The sequence below is a fragment of the Lycorma delicatula genome, chromosome 11, assembly GCF_047948215.1.
Source record: "Lycorma delicatula isolate Av1 chromosome 11, ASM4794821v1, whole genome shotgun sequence".
NCBI lineage: Eukaryota > Metazoa > Arthropoda > Insecta > Hemiptera > Fulgoridae > Lycorma > Lycorma delicatula.
In genome coordinates, this window is record NC_134465.1 from 33,470,489 (window position 1) to 33,490,222 (window position 19,734).

Sequence of the window (19,734 nt, forward strand, 5' to 3'; positions counted from 1 at the left end):
TATTTTATTAAAAAATTTTAAAAAAATAATTAAATTTAATTGAATAAACTTAGATTAAATTTTTTTTTTCTTAAAAGAATTATAAAAAATGAGAAGAAGCAACAAAAATAATTTGTTAAAATGTTTTCTGTTAATAGTATGATTTTAGCTCTCAGTTCAGTTCTTTTTGTCTATGTATTGCAACGGTTTGTTTCAGTAAATTACTTAGTAATGTGTAGGTTTTAATTCTAAAATAAGTTTTCTAAACTGAGTATTTATGAATGTGTGTGATGTATGCTAGTTGTTACAACAAATCTGATAAGGCGCAGTAGTTGAAATGTAATAAAATTGAAGGTAGAACTATAGGATTGTTTAATACATCAAATGCTTGTTAATCACACTAGTACTCTCAAAGATTTTCACTAAATTATATTTGTGAAATAGATTATTGTTTGCATTACGATGATCGTTTGGATGTTTCATGATGAAAGAGATATAATTTCAGGATATCTTCTGTGGTAAGAAATTTGAATAATTTGGTTTGAATAAAGAAAGTATTGATTGTATTACTGTCAGAAAGTATCTAAGCTACTTAAGGAGCAATAAATTAAGTGAAAAAATGTACTTACTCTTCTAATAAAATTTTGAGGTATGGGATCCATAAGGTCTGTACTTCCCTGCTCCCTTAACTAATTGTGATCAAAATTTTATAGCACCAATGCCTCCAGTTCAGAAATCATTGTGCCAAATTTAACTCAAATCAGTCCATCCAGTCTGAAGTTATGGAGAAAGCAGGCCAATGAGTTTTTAAAGTAAGATCAGTTTTGAAATAAAAACAAAACTGTAAAATTAATTACTTATGTATAACAAGTACATTTATGCACTATTTTTCTACAAAGTTGCCTTCAACTTCAATTCATTTTTCATGACATGAAAAATGTCATGAAAAATTCTTTCTTTCATCATTTCTTTCATTCTTTCTTTTTTGAAATTTCATTTCAAGAAATTCTGCTGCCAGTGACTTAAACCACTTGTTTTTTTCAGTTTGTTGTCATTGTCAAACCTTTGTGAACCAAGTCTTTGTTTAAGGTAAAGAAAAAGAAAATAATTGCTGGGAGCTAAGTCAGATGAATGATGGAAAATTTTCTAACAAAACTTTTCCCAAAAAAGAAAAAATGAATTTGTTAGTAATTTTATTTTTTTTATAAGCAATTCTAAGTGATCTCTTCATCATTCTATTTTAATAACTATTTAGCATAGAATATTATTTATATCTAAAATATTATACATGGCTATTAGTTATTATAAATTCAGAACCAGAATTATCTGTTTTTGTTGATTTAGGTGATGGTAAAAGAAGGAGTTTTTCCTTAGCATTGAGTTCAGTTTTTAAAAGACAGCAGAACCAGTCAAATAATAATAAAGATATTTCAAGCTCACCTATGTACAGGTAGGTAATTAATATATATGTATTTATATTTATTTGCTGAATACATTTCAAAATCCATTATATAAACTGTTACTGTCATGAATGCTAAATTAGTCCAAGATAACCAATTTTTTCCTTGAATATACCTTCCGAATTGAATTTATGAGATTTTTGACAGCCATGAACAAAAATAACTATATACAGATAGCAAACATGCCAACCCACCATGTTGGTTTAGTGGTGAACACATCTTCACAAATCAGCTGATTTTGAAGTTGAGAGTTCCAACATTGAAATCCTATTAATAACAGTTACTTTTATACAGATTTGAATACTAGATCGTGGGTACCGGTACTGGTGGTTGGGTTTCAATTAACCACACTTCTCAGAAATGGTTGACCTGAAACTATACAAGACTACACTTCACTTCACACTCATACATATATCATCCTCTGAAGTAATACCTGACGGTGATTCCTGGAGGCTAAACAAAAAGAAGCTAATGTGTCAGTTTTCCTAACACATTCTGAAAAGTGGTCCCATTTTTACTTTTTGTTAGTGAAAAATTGATGAGGTGTCACTATATAAAATAAAAATATTGGGAAAATAAATTTTTTTTTAAAATTAGATTTTAATTATATTTCTAGCATATCAAGCAAAAAAATAAATTAAAATTAGAATTTTATGGAGGTTATTTGTTCATGAAAACTTAATGTGTCTGTGAGCCATACATATCTATTCTTATTTAGCCAATCTTAGTCATGTCTGCTTAATATGCGAGCTCTCATTGCATACTTTTTACTTGTATTGTTTATGTGCATTTTTAAAATGAGAAAATGGAGAATATCACTGCCTGCAAAGTGACATCTGCGATCCAACTTTGTAATGAAAAAAAATGTGTGACCGTGCATTATTCATCAAATCAAGGAAGTTTACAAAGGTGTAGTAGATGAATCATCAGTACAGTAGTACAATAGTGTCAAAATTGAATGCAACAAAGAAAACATCCATGATTATGAACAAAATGATTACCTATCTTGTCAGTACATATTAGTGCTTTGTCATGTTGATGGAATTCATCAACATGAATCATCCGTACAGGTTAGTGATGGCTAAACAAAGGAATTTTCATTTTATTAAACTGAAAGATTTTTTTAAGAGGAAACCATTTTGAAAACAATGATTTGAAGAAAATAGTGACCACTTACCTCAATGAAATGATGGCAGAAGAATATGGTGTGAGAATACAAAAGCTCCTCAGAAAGTGCGATAAAAACGTAAACATATGCAATGATTTTGTAGAAAAGTAACTTAGGTTGAAATTAATTTATGTTAAATAAAAATCTTTGTTGATTATTTTTTTATCACACAATAAGGACCTACTTTTCAGACAACCTTTGCAAATAGTTATTAGTTTCTGCAACTATCATTTTAGAAAAAAAAAGTAAGTATTATTTATATTTCTGGTTTAAATTATTATTTTAATTTTAAAAAAGTTAATAAATAAAAATTAATTTTTACAGTTCATGCTTTTTCATGGTATGCCTTTGAAACAAGAGACTTAAAAAATTCACTCCTTTTACAGTACAATTTATCAAAATTGTAATATTTTTCTTTACTGTTTTTAAATATAAAAAAAAAACAAAGCAAGTAACTAACATTATTAACATTGTAAAAATAAAAAAAACTTAACAACACTGTGGATTAGTATTGCTCATAGGATGTTTTTAAAAGAGGAATAAGATTTCATGTTTTATTCTGATCTAATTGATGTTTTGTTTGAATCTTTATTGATTCTGCTTTTTTTATGTTAAATTTTACTGAAATTTGAATACTATATTACCCAGCTGTGTTTCCATATTCATTAAAAAAATCTGACGACTATAGGTTGTTTCTGCTGCATGGCTTACACACACATACATACACAACTTAATCTAAAATATTTATCATTTTATTTAAATATAATTATTTTAGTTTATTAAATTCAGTGATTCTAACTAAAGCATGTGCGCGTACTGTATTTAATTTGCATGATTGTGATGGTACTAGCGGCAATGGTTGGCACTAACTAAGCTAATGTAATTTCACAAATTACATAGAACAAATTTCATTTGTATGGTCGGCAGACTCGTGTAGCCGCAAGGCTTAATGCACTAGGTACCAAGACAACCAGGTGAATGATTTCAAGATCCGGCTAGTAGAATTAAATTTTATTTATTTCTACCTCTCTCCCATGATGTTACAACACAGCAGATGACTACAACAGCATTTTGTGGGTGGGGTGCAATTTTGCAACATTTTTTTTGCAATGTCATTTTTAAGTTTTTAACAAATGTGCCTAAGAAAAATGTGACCTTAATTAGGTGAAATATTGAGCTACTGAAGGTGACCTTGCTCTACAGTTTTACCCCCTTGACTTTTTAAGTTGAAAATTTAATGGTATCAGTGCCCCATATATATAGAAGTATGTGACCAAGTTTGGTCAAAATCGGTTTAGTAGTTCTAAAGAATAATGTGATTTAGAGGCCAGCATTGAATACACACTTATGTTCGAACATTAACATCTGGAAAATTTCCATCTGATCTTTTGGGTTCCTTAGGTGTCAAAATGTCAAAATTCGGTGAAAACCACACATACCCAAATTGGACCACTTTCCCGTCTACAGCTATTGTGCTATCTAAATAGGAAAGTAAAAATATTATCACATATCAGTATGTCCAAGTCTGTAATGAATCAGTTTATTTTTATAGAAATTAAATCATTCATTTTGGGATGTCTTACATTTTTTTAAATTATTTCTTTAAAAAAAACTATAAATTTGGTTGGATTTTGTGCCTTCTTGGCTATAATCTTTTTTTTTTTTAAATTGATTGATTGATTGATTGATATGTAGGATATTCCAGAGATCTCCAGATATTTATACATCTTTATTTACTATGGCGTGTAGGCAACTACATCCTTTTTTTGTGTTATATACATATCTGTAGCGTGTTACATCCATTAATTTAGCAACGTGATTCATATATGAAGTATTAAAAAAAAAAAAAAAAATTTATTTTAAATATGAAAAATTCATCTTTGCCAAAAATCAGTGCAACAGGAAAAAATCTTAAAATTATCATTTTGTATAAACTGATATATGTGTTGTATATTTGGACCAGGATGTTTTTTTAATATGCTAAATTTTTATTTATCTTGGTTCACGGAAATAATATTTATAAATTAATTTGGTTTATTTTTACTTTTAATTTTTTTACAGCAACTATTTTTAAGGTGATGGATACTTGCCAATTCTAAGAGTGCGATTGCAGAGCAAGTTCAATGCCTTTATGACAAACAGTCCTGTTTGTCTTGATTATAGTCTGAATCTTTTTTCCTAGATATATGTTTACTTTTCTTATACTTGTACCTTTATGTATATTCTTTGTGTAGTGCAATTTCTATTTGCATTATTCTCACTGTACATAGTCAATATTTTTTTTGTTTAAAAGCTCAATTGTGGAGAAAACATCATTATTTTTGGGCATTTGATCCCTTTTTGTACAATTTCATTCTGCCTCTCGAAAATTTCCCCTCTGAGCTGCCATTTTTTAATTGTGTAAAATACTAGCAGATTTTCTTTTAGAATTGTTTCTTTAATAAAAAAAATGAGCTTTTATTTATTGGATCAGTATGAAATGCGAAAAGAAAATTTCTCTTTGTCCCCCTAGTTGTATTCTAGTACGAGAATTGGTGGTATTATATACATCTTGCGACAAACATATGTAGAAGTTTATATTACACCTGCTCATCCAATTTGGTCATTTTTTGAACAGCGGTTTCAGTTTTATTTTCCAGTAAGAATATTTTAGTTAGTTATTCTAAAAATATAATAAAAAACCTCTCTCCACAGTAGTTAATGCAGCGGTTTCAGTGTAACAGTTTTTTTTTCCAAATAACTGTGTTACTTATATGTAACCATAACTGAAAGTATTTAACCATAACAGTAATTATATGTTACACTTATAATGTAATCATGCAGTGTAATGTTGTATTGTAATTGTTGCAGGGGTTACTTTTAATTACTCTTTTGTTTTCTTATTGAGCTTATTAAAAGAAACTTGCCATTTTTTTTTTTTTTGTTTAATTTTTAAAATAATTATTCGTGATTAAGGTAGCTTACTTGAAGAATTACCAATCTAGTAATAACAATCATAATAGAATTGCTGAATTGATTTGTCACAACACACAAGTGAATTTCTGCTGGATCCCTAGCCATGTAGGAATCCTGGGTAACAAATGTGCGGATTCCGCTGCTAAAGATGCATGTAGCCAACTAACTGTTTTTCACCATTCAAGTTACAACTACCAGCTTTATTAATTGCATTAAATATACACTTTGAAGAAGGTGGCAAGGTGACTGGACTGCTACAGTGGATAATAAACTGTCATTAAAAAATACAGTGTTGCCTTGAGACTCTTCATACAGAAAAATTTGCCAAGAGGAAGTGGTCTTGTGCAAATTGCAATTAGGACATACCAGAGCTACTCACAGATACCTGATGTTTGGAGAAAATGCACCACTGTATGTACAATGCAACTGCCACTTGACAAGTGTGCCACATCCTTGTAGACTGCATGTGTTATAGCCTTACATCGCAAATTTAGATTGCAGAGGGACATACGATGCATCCTAGAAAATGATAAGAATGTACTAGACTACGTATTATTACTTCTTCAGTATACTCAGTTAGATTTAATGATAATCAACCGTAAATTTTATTTTGTTATTAGTGTTAAATATTTTATCCTAACGGTTACATTTCTTTTATTATTTTAGTTTTAATCTTACTACTATTTTAGTTTTAACTTTTTTTTATTAACATTTTAATATTTGAGAAGGGTAATTTTGTTACTTTTTGACCCATTTGATAATAACACAAAAGCGTTTTTACCAAATAAAAAAAAAAACTGGAAAAGTTCTGGTCCAAAACCAACCACATTGTTTTAGAAAAATGAAAAAAATTTAGTTGTTTGGCTGTTAATATTTGTGATTTTGAATATATATATATATATATATCTTTTTGGTGTTTAAAGTCAGTTCTGTTGGTTCAAAAAGTAGGTAGTCAAAAAATGATAAATATTTTAAGAAAAAAATTAGTTTTTAAGGTTTCCCAGTAAATTTTGTCCAGTTTATCCAGAGTGCTAATGACCGTCTGAAGCCTGGTATTGTTGAGAAGGAAAATCACACCTCTGATTGGCTGATGGTGCCATTTGTTTATGTAGGGGAATATTTCTTTATCTAGGAACTGGCAGTAATATGCAGTATTCATAGTGTTACATTCATAGAGAAAATCAATGAACAGTATGCTTTACTGTCCCAAAAGGTGGTTGTCGGGATTTTTCCAGTTTACAGATCTGGTTTCCCCTTTATGAGGCAATGGTCTCTACTCCTATGTCACTCCATATTCATTGATTTTGACTTGTGAGTGAAGCGATTGGCCCGTGTCTCATAACATGCAACTGTGATGCAAAAGATTATATCTCTCATCAAAATTGATTCAGCATATTTCTATCTTAGGGTCAAAAGTATTGGAACTAACCTTGCACAGACTGCACAGCCCAAGCTGCTTTGTGATAATAGGCTTTTTCACTTCTGAAGCAATTTGTTTTGACAATAAGGTGCTATCGTCAATGAGAACATGGATCAACAAATTTTTTCATCCATCACACTTTTTGTTGAACTCTTTCTATGATCCATTTTCTGAAGTTTCTTGTCCTTTAAATTTTCTGGCCTAGTTGTAGACTTTGATGCATGACGACATATCCCCAAACTGCACACACAGTCTAGTCAAAAGTTCAGGGGTTTGATGCTTTTGTTCATCAGAAACTTCATGATTATATTTTGTACAATTGAAAATGTTATCTCATTTTGTGACATGTTGCTACTGACCAGAGAGACATGAATGAATGCCAAGTTGGTTGAAGTGTTTCCTCCCCACATTCTCTACTGTCCTATATCCTTTCATGCCAGCCCATTTATATTTTTATGATAACTGTTAAGACAAAAGTCTGCTTGTATATTTGACAGAATTTCATATTTAATATAATAGCAATTCGATATAATAGTATTGTATAGTTAATTTAGTTTTTTAGTATTGTAATTCAGTTAAATTTATTTCTTTTTAGGTTGTCTGGACGAGGCAGTGAGATTAAAAATGTTGTAATGTGTGCTGTGATATTAGATGAATGGGTCAAAGAACTGGCTGCCATCACTCAAGAACATACGGTAATACAGACTTCAGTTTTTAATCTAGTTTCAGATTTTATTAATTGTTTTTAATTGTATTTTAAAAAACTGTTTTTATTTATTTTGGCCTTGGAGTTTTAGTATATTCTGCTAAAAAACATAGAAAAAAGTTGTTTTGTAATTGTTTTGATTCTGTTTATTTATTTAAAAAATGTATTTATGCGCTTTGCTCTTATTTTTTTTAATGTTCTTAAAATTACGTTGCCTAAAATCTACTTAACCGTACAAAAATAGTATGCGCATGCATGCATGCACATGCATAGAGTGTATCATGAAGTTCTCCTCATCATAACCTACTTTGTTATTCATGATATTAATGGAAAAAGTTCATATAAACAGAGGTCCTAAAATCCTTTGTTTGCGAGTTATGGCTAGTGAACGATTTCACTCGGATTTCAGTTATTCTGGTGAAATGAGGTCATACTGAAATTTTTAGGACATTAATTAAGGGACAGAATTAGTGATATTGTATAGTTTTTGACAACAAAAATTAATTAAATAGGTCCCAGAACTGTATCTGCAGTAGTTTTTGAGAAATCTGAATTGAAAACCAATAAATTGAGGTAAACAACCCTGTTTTGTTATGTTTGACATACAATAATTTTGTTAAATGGATAATAAACATATGAAAACTTTAAAAAAAACTTCTAGAGAATTTAATTCTGAACAAAATCATGTATTTCACTAGTTGCAGCCCATCTCCTGGGTGTAGATGTTGAACTGGCTGTTTATGATAGGATAAAACTTATTTTCTTTAAGTATCCTTCAAACTAAGAAATGCAAAACTCTGATCTGCTTGGAAAGACATTGTGTAAAGAGTTCTACAGTGAACTGCATCAATAATAATTTTGAACAGCATCATGTTGGACAGATCGTACCTTGCTGTTATGAATACTAGGTAGTGAACCTGCTTCCCAAAGATTGTGCAAATTCATGTTAATTATTTTGGGATCAGGAGTCCTGCAATTCAAAAAAGTATTTCATATTTTACTGCAGCAGCTGTAAGCAGTACCATATCCATATCAGCATATTCCTTTATTGTAAATAAGTACATAATTACTTCAATGGCAAACCGATCACATTCAAACTAAAATTCACAAAAAACCTTTCACTAACAACAGCACAGTTCACAGTACCCAATGTACTTAATCTACATTACAGAATGTTTAAACACTTTTGATCAGTTGTTTTTATTTTATTGCCAACTCTGAAATAATAATTTTTCAAGTAATTTATTGTATTTCTCTCATTAATAAAAACATTATTTAACTAATTTTTATTTATTTATTTTTATTTTATAGTTTTAAAAAAAATATTTAACAGCAATGTAACAGTAAATTTTGTTTTTACAAATTTTTCACATCACCAAAAAAGAATTTGGTTTTTGTTTATGTTGAATGCTTTTAATATATTACTTTTAATGTAGTAATTTACTGAAAAATGTAATAATGTACTGTTCAAATTTTTCTAACTTTTCTTTGTTTTATTCAACTTATTTTACACCATTTTGTTCAGAATTCCATTCTTTACAGATTTTGTTTAAAAGTTTTTAACCATTTAACAAAGTTATTGTACATTAAACATAAAAAAAAATTTACCCCTATTGGTTTTCACCCCCAGATTTCTCAGAAACTACAGAGGATATGGTTTTGGGACCTTTTTTATTTGATTTTTTAGGTTAAAAACTATAAGAAATCACTAATTCTGCTCCTTACTTAATTATTTGCATTAAAAATTTCAATATGACCTCATTTCATCTGAGTAGCTGAAATCCAAGTGAAATCTTTTACTAGCTGTAATGTGTAAACAAAGAACATATGCTTATATGAACTTTTTCCATTATTTTCATGAGTAGAATAGGTTATGAAAGTCCCGGGAGAACTTCATGATACACCCCTGTATATATATAATATATATATATATATATATATATACTGTAAAAATATTACATTTTTGTAAAAATCCTAATTTGTTTTTTCATTTCACAGGTTCTAAGAACATGTTTATAGCAGAATTAAACTTAAAATGTAAGTAAAAATAATATTTTCTCTGTTTCTATTAATTAATTTTTTTAAATTAGTTCATTTACAAATTAATTACATAGTTCAATTTACAAATTAGTTCATTTACTAAAGAAAAAATTAGTTCATTTACAAAAGATAAATTTTACAGCATTTGAAAAATATGTGATGAGAATTTAAACCTAAAACTTTCCATATGAAAGTAGAGATGTTATCACTCCACCACAGAATTTTTTTGAAGATTAAAATGATTTTATGTCCCTTATCAGATAAAATCATTTTTAATCTTCAAAAAATTCTGTGGTGGAGTGATAACATCTCTAGGACATAAAAGAATTCTAATGTTGTAACAAATTTTTAAATGGATCATCACTGCAAGTGTTAATTTTATTTCACGTTCACTATGATACAGACATTATAGATATAGAATCTCCTTGATATAATTTACAGATTTTCAATCATTATATATGATTTCATTAATAATTGTTAATTTTTTTGTATGAATATTGATTTTATATCGTGTGAGACATTACCTATCAACAGAAATAAAATTCTATTCCATACTTCATTTCATAATTCTGTTCTTATTGACTGTAGGAAACTGTGCTTGATAAATTGAATTTTTCATGTCTGAGCTATGAGATGTTGGAGAAAGCAAAATGTATAAATTTAGATTTTTCTACCCATTCTTCCATGCAAAAGTCCCCAGTGCCTCCTTATGTAATGTCAGTGTTTAACCTTCCATACTCATTCTTGAGCAGCATTTAAAATTTTACTAACTAGGGTTGTACAAACTTAATTTTTACGTTTCCTTTATCTTGTACAGAAATTAAAAATATTTTCTCTTGAATTTGATATATATTTTTTGTTTCATATGTTTGATTATAATAACGTACTAAGCATTGGACGATTCTATGCATTTTTGTGGTTATTGTGCTAGAAGATTGATAATCCAAGTTATAAAATTGACCCATTTTTAAAATGAAAATTTCTTCATCTTCCTAGCTGATTTGCACATAGAATGCAACATTAGTTAATGAAACATTGAAATTTTAAAGGACATCAAACAGTCATTAATTGATAATCTCCTAAAATAGTTTTTTAATAGTTAGAAAAATTGATAGCATAGAAATAATTAAAATGTTTATTGTACAATCCATACAGTATCATGCACCAATTACCTATATAAAAACGTTAAATAATTTTATTTTGAATGGTTACTTTTGTATTGTCAAGAACAATTTTTATTTTGTGCCAGGAAAAATTAATTTTTTTTTTTTTTGATAGTTAACATCTTAAATTTGAACTGCTACTTCAATGAAGTTTTGTATACCAGTCATCTTATTTTGAAATATTTTCTAGAAATTACAAAGGGAAAATATTTTGTGACTTGTCCGATAAAGAATCTATCACAGAAAAATATTAAAACCTTTCCTCTGTCTTATTATTAACGTTTCCTTATAAATTTCTTTTTGCAAAATGAAATCATCAAATTTTTTATTCAAGTGTACCTGAAATAATTTAAAATTATAAATAATACACTAACAGTTTTGGTAAAGATCATACCAATAATATAATAGTTACCAATATTAAGATCATACCAATAATATAATAGTTAGTAGTAAATAATAGTTTACAGTACAGTTTAATAAGTAATATGCCATCAGTTTTGATGTGGAAGATCTAAACAGTGCTGTACCTCTAATTGTGGCTGTTTCCTAAGGCTTATTACTTGTTTGAAAATTTCTTTGTTTGCACCGTCCATTCATCTACCCAAAAATTATAAATAGAAATGTATTCTTTGTAACTTTGTATTTATAACCCTTTTCGAGAAGTGTATAATATAATTTCAAAGCTATATTTTTATTTTTATAGCTATCATCAGGCTTCAAAAATAGAAGTTCACAGAATTTTTACTTATATTTTTATGCATATAAAATTTCATAAATACTTCATTTTAATAATTTTTATATCATTTAAATTTAAGAAAGGTTTGTTATCAGTTATTTTTGAGAATTTTAATATTTTTTTCTAGGATTTATTACAAAAATTTCAGTGTTTCTTAATATATTCTCAATAGAAATCTGAATGTTGAGCAGTGTTAATGCAGTACAAATCTGAATGTTGAGAGTTGTTAATACAGTAAAAATCTGAAAGTCTATCAAATTCACTCTTGTTTGTGAGAGAATTATATATCCTGCTACCTTTTACTTCTCTGAAATAATTCTTCATTGCTGTATTTCAACAGAATATCATCATTCTGTCATGACAAAAAAATTCTGCATAATAAATTTGCCTTTCATACTTTACCAGTAAAGCTGACTTTCTTAACAACATTTTTTTATGGCTGAATTTATTAACTTTTTAATACATAAAGTTGGATGATATTTTAAAAAAGAAAGTATCAACTCTAAGACTTGACATAATTTTGAAAGAAATATTTATACATAGCATGCATCTTTAATTTCAATTCAAAGTAATGCACTCTAAAATTAAATTACATTATACGTTTTACAAAGATTATTGTATAAAGATTAATTTAAAAAAATTAAATTATGCAGGATTCCATTAAAAAAAAAATACCAATAAGTCACTAATAATTGTGGAATATGATGAATTTATTAAAAAGAGGAATTGGATGTTCTAATGCTTTCATGTATATCTTTTCACTTTGTATAAGATTAAAAAACAACAGAAGATTTAAATGAGTGTGGGTTTTTGAAGTAAGGTCTGTTTTAAAATAAAAACATAACAGTTTTCATAGTGTTTCATTCTCTCTTCAAGATATTCTGCCTCCAGTGATTTTTTAACTACTCGGTAACACCATTTTTTAATTTGTCGTCATTGGAAATTGGAATTAGAAGTCCTCCCCTTGAAGCATTCCTCCTTGATTTCATTTACGTATGACTACTTGTTTCATCAAGGTAATCGGCCTGTTTTTAATTATTACAATGTGAAAAATGAATGATTCATTTATCACAATTATTCATTTATATTAAATTTATTTATAAATGAATGAATTTAATATGCATTTATTACAGTAACTCCTTCTTACAGAATTGTTTCATTTAAAAGAAGTGTTGCCTTTACATTTATCAGTTTTGTCAATGTATGGGCCGTTGTTAATTGCTGGGCCGTAAATTATCATAATTTAGATTTAGAAATACCTATAACATTTTCACACAATAATTACAAGTGAAATAATTCAGGATTATTTTATTTTAATAGTTGTAATTAATATTATAAAATAAATTATTAAATTATACCTAACATCCAATTTCTTTGTTAAATAAGATTTATTTTTCATGTAAATTGTAAAATGATTGAGACTGAATCATGAATAGATTTAGTTTCCCACTTGGTAAACATCAATACGAGTAACATGTTTATAGAATCGATATACAGCATATTTGCTGTTTAACTGCAAGCTTCAGATTTCATGATGCCCCCTGCTATGTAATGGTGCTGTTTTTCATTTTTTCTAAAGTTACTAGTTGTTACATCTTTGTCTGACCTGCATATTATGCACATTCCACTTTTCCATGTGATATTATTTTAATGAAAATCTAATTACTGACTTTGTAATTTATAATTTTCTGTATAATTAAACATTTTTATTTTCGTTATTACAGAATGAAATTTAGAAGGTTACTGTTAAAACAAAAAATACCAGCTGTATCATTAACATGCTTGCTACTTGCTATAATATCATCATAAAATAAATCTTTTACCATAGTCTGTGTAAGGACAAACTTCTGCCAGCCAGCATGCTTGCTTGCCTTCATTTCTTCCTGCCTGCTAAAACAAGTGTACAACAATCGTGAATTTTTTTCTACTTCATATTCTTGATTTTGTAAAATTATTGGTATTTACTCGAAGGACAATCTTTTAATAAAAATGAAATATGTTGTGTGTTAGGTGTTTGTTAAAATTTTACCTGTAAGTCAGGTGTTATAAAATTATTAATTTTTATTTTGTGATTTGCAGTGTGAAGTAGTTAGAGGTTTGTCTGAAAGTTCATAATGTACAACAGTTTATTCTCAGCAATAATTTTTTATTTTAATTGTCTAATATCAATTAAAAATTCTAATTCTTTCATTATATGTTATTTAAAAAAATTGTCATTGAAATTTCTTATTAAAGAAACCAATAAATGCTGTTACCTTAAAGACTTTATTGGTATTTATTGCTAATTAGGTATTAAATGCCAAACAGCAAAAAGTCACATGACTAAAGGAAAACTGCAGTTAGGAATTTTTATTTATAGTTACAGCTTGTGTATATAAGAGTTTATATATATATATATATATATATATATATATATATAAAATATATATAATAGAAGTTTACACTTCTACATTTAGAAGTGTACACTTCTATAGCATTTGATGTGTACACTTCTGTAGCATTATAGAAGTTTACACTTCCTAGAAGCATAGTACTATTATGTTTGATTTTAGACACTGTCAAACCACTTTTGAGAATTTAAGTCAGTAGATCAGGAATTTTACTGTTATAGAAATTACCTAACCTTAATGAAATCTTGCCAATCATTATCAAACATGTTGCATTTAGAAATAGTAAAGTATTGATCTCTGTCAGCAATCATTTTTCTCATGTGAAGCTTCCTCACTTGCAGAATGATTGTGAAAGTGATTCTGAATTTAGTATTGGATCTTCTTAACCTGTTATAAAAATGTTGTTTATTCACTGTGTTTTACTTATATTACAGTTTGTTAGCAATTGATAAATAAAAAAACAGGCATGAGTTTGTTTAATGTAAAACATTTGTTTTTTTCTCATATGTTGAAGATGTAAAAGAAAAAACAAGTTCAGTAGCTAGAGTAGTCATGTGTATAACTTATGTTCATCCACAGCCTATTTTTCCTGTGATATTCATAACAAATCGAACTATTCTTTTAATGTAATAGATGTGACTATATATTGTAAAGAGTTCTTTGTGGTCATAGTTTTACTATCCAGCCAGTTGATCAAAAATGATTTTGAATAAAAAAAATCACGATGAAACATAATATAAAATTACTCGAAAAAAATTAATCTCAGAATTTACTCGCTAAAATATAATAAGTTTTAAAGCAAAGTATATGATTTAAAAAAAAATATTTTATTGTATTTTATACCTCGGTTTAATTATGCTAATAATAATCTAATGGATACATCAAGTCATTTAATAGAAAGTTTCCAACTAACATCGTTCTTAAACATAGAAGAATGTTACTTTGATGCTCTTGTTGCTGTTCACTTCTGTTTATAAATATGAGAAGTTGTTTTAAAATCATTGTTAGGTTTATCGTGGATTAAAATTTAATTTACATATTTATATCTGGTGATTCAATAATTGAATTTCTGTTTTGAACTAACTATTAATGGGTTGTTCATATTAATTGTTATGATATTTATTTAAAAACAGTCAGTTAACATCTATACTTTTATAAGTCTTTCTGAATTTTTATGACCATAAGTTCATCGTAAATTTTTATAACTATAAAAACACAAAAAAGGTATCATGCTGAGAATAAACTGGTTTTATTGTTTTCAATTAAGAAATTTTTTCCCTGGTTCATTTGTTTGTTAAATAAAATTAATAAATATCTTTCTGAACACTCAGTAATTTTCTGTTTAATTAAAGTTTTAGTCGTTAAATTTTATTTCTTTAATACTTTACAACATGTCTGAAAATTTTTTTGTAAGTGTAAAATGATTTTATTTAAGCTTGAATTTCATTTGAGATCTGTTATTGTAAAAAGTTAAAGATATATTTTTAAATTTATGTAAAAAAGAAAGAGATGAATCTGCTTTGTTGTGATTTCTTCAGAATAGGTCTTGATGTTATAATTTGTCAAAAAAAACTGCCTTAAAAGCATTTAGAATCTGTAGGTTTTTAAAAATAAAATTATAATAAATTTATTGATTTAACCCTTTCAGTGCCACATTATTTTTCTTATATTCTACCTTAAAGTGCCACCTATTATACATCTGGGTATGCATAGAGTCCAACCGATATTTCAACAATATGCTGACTATTTTTTAAAATACTACTATTTTGTTTTCTTTTTCTGAATTGCATAATTTCTTTTATTGATAATAAAATACAGGAAATGAAAAAATAAAAAATTGTTCTCATGTAATTACAAGAAAAATAAAATCTGAAAAAACCTTTACTTACCAAATATATTTTTCTAACTTTTCCATTTTGTTGTCATAAAATTCATTTAAATGAATAGATGGCCTATTTTAAGTCACAGTACACTAAACTGCATTTAAATTTTCTATAAAGTAGCCAATTTTTTGTTCTTTTCCCCCTCCCAAATAACTAAATTACAATTATTTTTCTAAAATTGTGTAGTTTATAAATTGTTATCACTGTTTACAAGAAAATAATATTATGAGTTCGATATTCTGATTTTTCATGTCTATATGTACACTGTATTAATCAAAATAATTATTATTAAAATTTACTGTTTGAACATTTTTTAAGCTAATTTACTGTTTTACACAATAAATAAATACACAAAACTTTCCTAACATGTATGCAAAGGGTAGCATTTGCTGTGAATTCCTTTTTTACACATTGGCTTCACTTCATTTTATATGAATATTAAAAAATAACTTTACTAATAATAACTTTTAGTATTGAAAAATAACTTTAACGATACAATGAAAACAAACAAATAACTCAATCTCGATACACCTGACTAACTTAAACTACATGTGGGCCAACTTACAAAGGAAAGATGTATCACAAAACCTAAATCATTTAATTGCATCCAAAACTGGCTATTGATGCTATATTCATTTTTAAAACATAGAAAAAAACTATTTCTAGTATGACTAAAAACATTCCATATTACTACAATTTGAACTGACTTTTAAAAAAACTTGTTTTCATAGCATCCTGTTTTCAGGATATTGGCACTTAGTGCATAAAGTGCCAGTGTTTTTCTGAAAACAGAAGTCAGCACTTTTAGTAAGAATTAAAAACATCTTATTTTTAGGATGTTGGCATTGAAAGGGTTAAAAATATTGTTTTTAAATTTCAGTTATATCTAAAATTATATGTTACTTGAAAAGTAATCATAATGGTGTCATTTAAAATTACTTTTGTCTGTTTCCTCCAATACTCAATTATGAACTCTTACTATTGACTAAAAAATTCAGTATCAGATTCATAATTTAAATAGTATTTTTTTGCAAATTATAAAAAAAACATGGGTTATCATTTTATGTCATCTGTACATGGGAGTTCTACAAGCCAGTAAAAAATTGTTGATATCTAGAAAATAAAATTTAGAAATATATAAATTAATTATATGTTATATATTTTTTATTATATTACACTGTTATTAAATCCTAAAAAGATTACACATACTATCATTGCTTAGTAGATTTTCTGAAAAAGTTTCTGAAAAGTTTTTCTGAAACATTTTAAGCAAGTTTTGAAAACGGTTGAAATTGTTTCACTTGAAATGTGTAGTCATTATTTGAATATTTCCTTTGGAAAAAAGAAAAAGTGCTGATTGGACAAAGGAAAGCTTTTTCCTTTTATGCAGTTAGCAGGGTGGGGTTGTTCATTATCATGCAGAAGGATTTTTCTGTAAAAAAATTCTATTCTATAAATTTGTTAATCGGTTGGCTCTACTCATTCCAGGCTCCAATTGGGATCAGGCTTGGTATTTCATATACAATCTTCATTGTTTTGGATTAAAAAAAATTGTCTCTTAATCTTAAAATGGTATGACTTTTTTTCAATTGTTTAAAATTTAGGTTTGTGGGAATCACATATGTCCCATGTTTTATTGGCTGTTGATTTGCTAGCACCAAAAAAAATAGAAAAACAAATGTGTGTATGTAATATCGTAGGTTACTATGCACGTGTAATTTTGTTTTTGAAGTCGGTTTATTTTCAAAATAAATTTTGGAATAGTGCTCATAACAGAGTTAAGTAAATCAAAATCATTTACATATAAATTATTATTAAGGAGTATTATTTGGAATGACGATATTTAATGACATATGTATATAAGTTATAAAAATTGTATGTTATTTATCGCATATGAAGTGAAGAATTTTTTTGTTGAATGATACAGTTTTCAGGCATGTGATACTATTCATAATTAATATATTTGAATTTAGTTGCATTTATTTATTTATTTATTTATTAATTTTTGTTTATTTTGATTGTTATTAGGTATGTTTTGTTTTAACTCTCTTTTTTTATTAGCTTTCTGTCCGTCCTTGATTTAATATATAATGTATGTACAATAAATTATTAAAAATATAAGTATTAATAGTTTATGAATAATTGTATTGTGTAATAATGGATTGTTTCTTTTTACATATAACGTTGCATAATTGATTTCTATTTATTGTATAGTTTATAGTATTATGTAATATAAATTATAAATAAATAACTATTTATATGTTGTTACATTTTAAATATTATAATATTTTTAATCTGTCCATAGATAGATTTATGATAAATGTTGTTATCTGTACAGGGTTACTTATTGTAGGTTGTATTTTCAGAATATCTTCTTTATTGTGATTATATTTAACTTGCTTTAAAAAAAAAGTATTTAAAATTATTATTTTTTATTTCTTGTTGTCTTCCTACTTCTCCTTTACTACTATTTTGAAATTTACTTTATTTTAAAATTATTTATTTGGGATTTGTCTATTGCATATGTTTATGTATGCAAATGTGTGTAAATTACACGGTTGAAAGTAATTTTTCTATCTTGTATAATTAAGATGCTGTATATTGATCAGCCTAATAATTACAGATGAAGAAAGTGATTATGTTAGTTATTAACTTTTCTTTTATGAATTTCTATCAAAATTTGCAAAATAATCGAGAAATAAAATAAAGGCTGTGTAAAAATGATTATTTTTTATTTCTAAATTCAATTTTAATTTGTGTGATGTCAAAGGTGGTCATCTGATAGTATTAAACCTAACCACTGTCGTGTCATCTATCAGTATGGATTGCAGAAGAAAATTTAATGCTGTTTATTTATTAGCTTGCTCCAACTACCAGTAAGTGTTTTTTGTTTTCAGGTGGACCTAGTTAAGCCCGACTATAGTCTTTGAACTTGGTTGTTTAGTATTGCACTAGCCAATTCATTGCATAAGACAGAACCATTCTACCTATTAGTTACTGACCAGTGGGGTGCTACTGTTGCATGACATGGAAGCCAAAATTTGGTCTACAAAGACCATTATCTAGAGTCAAATTGAAACAAGATATCCTGGATAAAGCAGAACTAACTCTGAATTTCAAATTTCAACTTTTTTGTTTAATAAGGGCACTCGGAACTTCAAACTTCAATCATCTAACTTAAACATTTTGATGTTATTTTCATGGCATAGATACCCATGGTACCGGAGACCATAAATGAAACCATTTAGAAGTGAGATCTGGTCACCCCAGATCTCACTTCTAAATCTTATTCTCAGCTCCCCAAATCTAGAGTATCCATTTTGATCTGGGCTTTGGATGAGCCCAAGTATTATTTTGGGAAGAACAGAAAACTCTGTTTTCAGGCTTGAGTAACCTCCCTTAATAAATTTTTCTATTCATTTAGTCAAGTCATAAGTTACATATGTATCCACAAAAAAAAAAAAAGATATAAAATCTTTACATATTTTTTTTTCTGATTATTTCATACTGCTTTCCTATATCTTTATCATTTTGATTTTAATTTTATTTTACGTACTTATTATGTTTTTTAATATATATATTTTTACATTATTTGAGATTTTAAAATATATTTGTATGATTATATATAAAGCAGTTTTAATTTTAATTTTTAATTTTTTTTTATGCAATAATTTTTGTATTAAAGCAATATTGTATAAAATTAAATTTTGTGTTTAAAAATAATTTTGTACTGAATACCATCTAATAGCAATAAAATACATATCAGACAAAAATAAAAGATGTTATATGCAGAATATGATATCATTATTAAAATAAAGTAGGTGTGTGTGTGCG

At 27.2% G+C, this 19,734-nt stretch overlaps 1 protein-coding gene across 8 annotated transcripts in view; it reads left to right on the forward strand.

Moving 5' to 3' along the window:
- Positions 1-19,434, forward strand: part of LOC142332078 (FHIP family protein AGAP011705) — a 78,138-nt gene extending 58,704 nt beyond the window's left edge. For 7 of the 8 annotated variants that reach the window (XM_075378261.1, XM_075378269.1, XM_075378264.1 and 4 more), the window contains 4 exons: positions 1,324-1,429; positions 7,578-7,677; positions 9,687-9,725; positions 13,352-14,000. In XM_075378261.1, coding sequence (XP_075234376.1) covers positions 1,324-1,429; positions 7,578-7,677; positions 9,687-9,707 — 227 coding nt within the window. In that variant the 3' untranslated portion in view covers positions 9,708-9,725; positions 13,352-14,000. Of the gene's footprint in view, positions 1-1,323; positions 1,430-7,577; positions 7,678-9,686; positions 9,726-13,351; positions 14,001-18,797 lie in introns of those variants that run through there. The other variant, XM_075378262.1, reaches the window with a different exon arrangement.
- Positions 19,435-19,734: the final 300 nt, after the last annotated feature.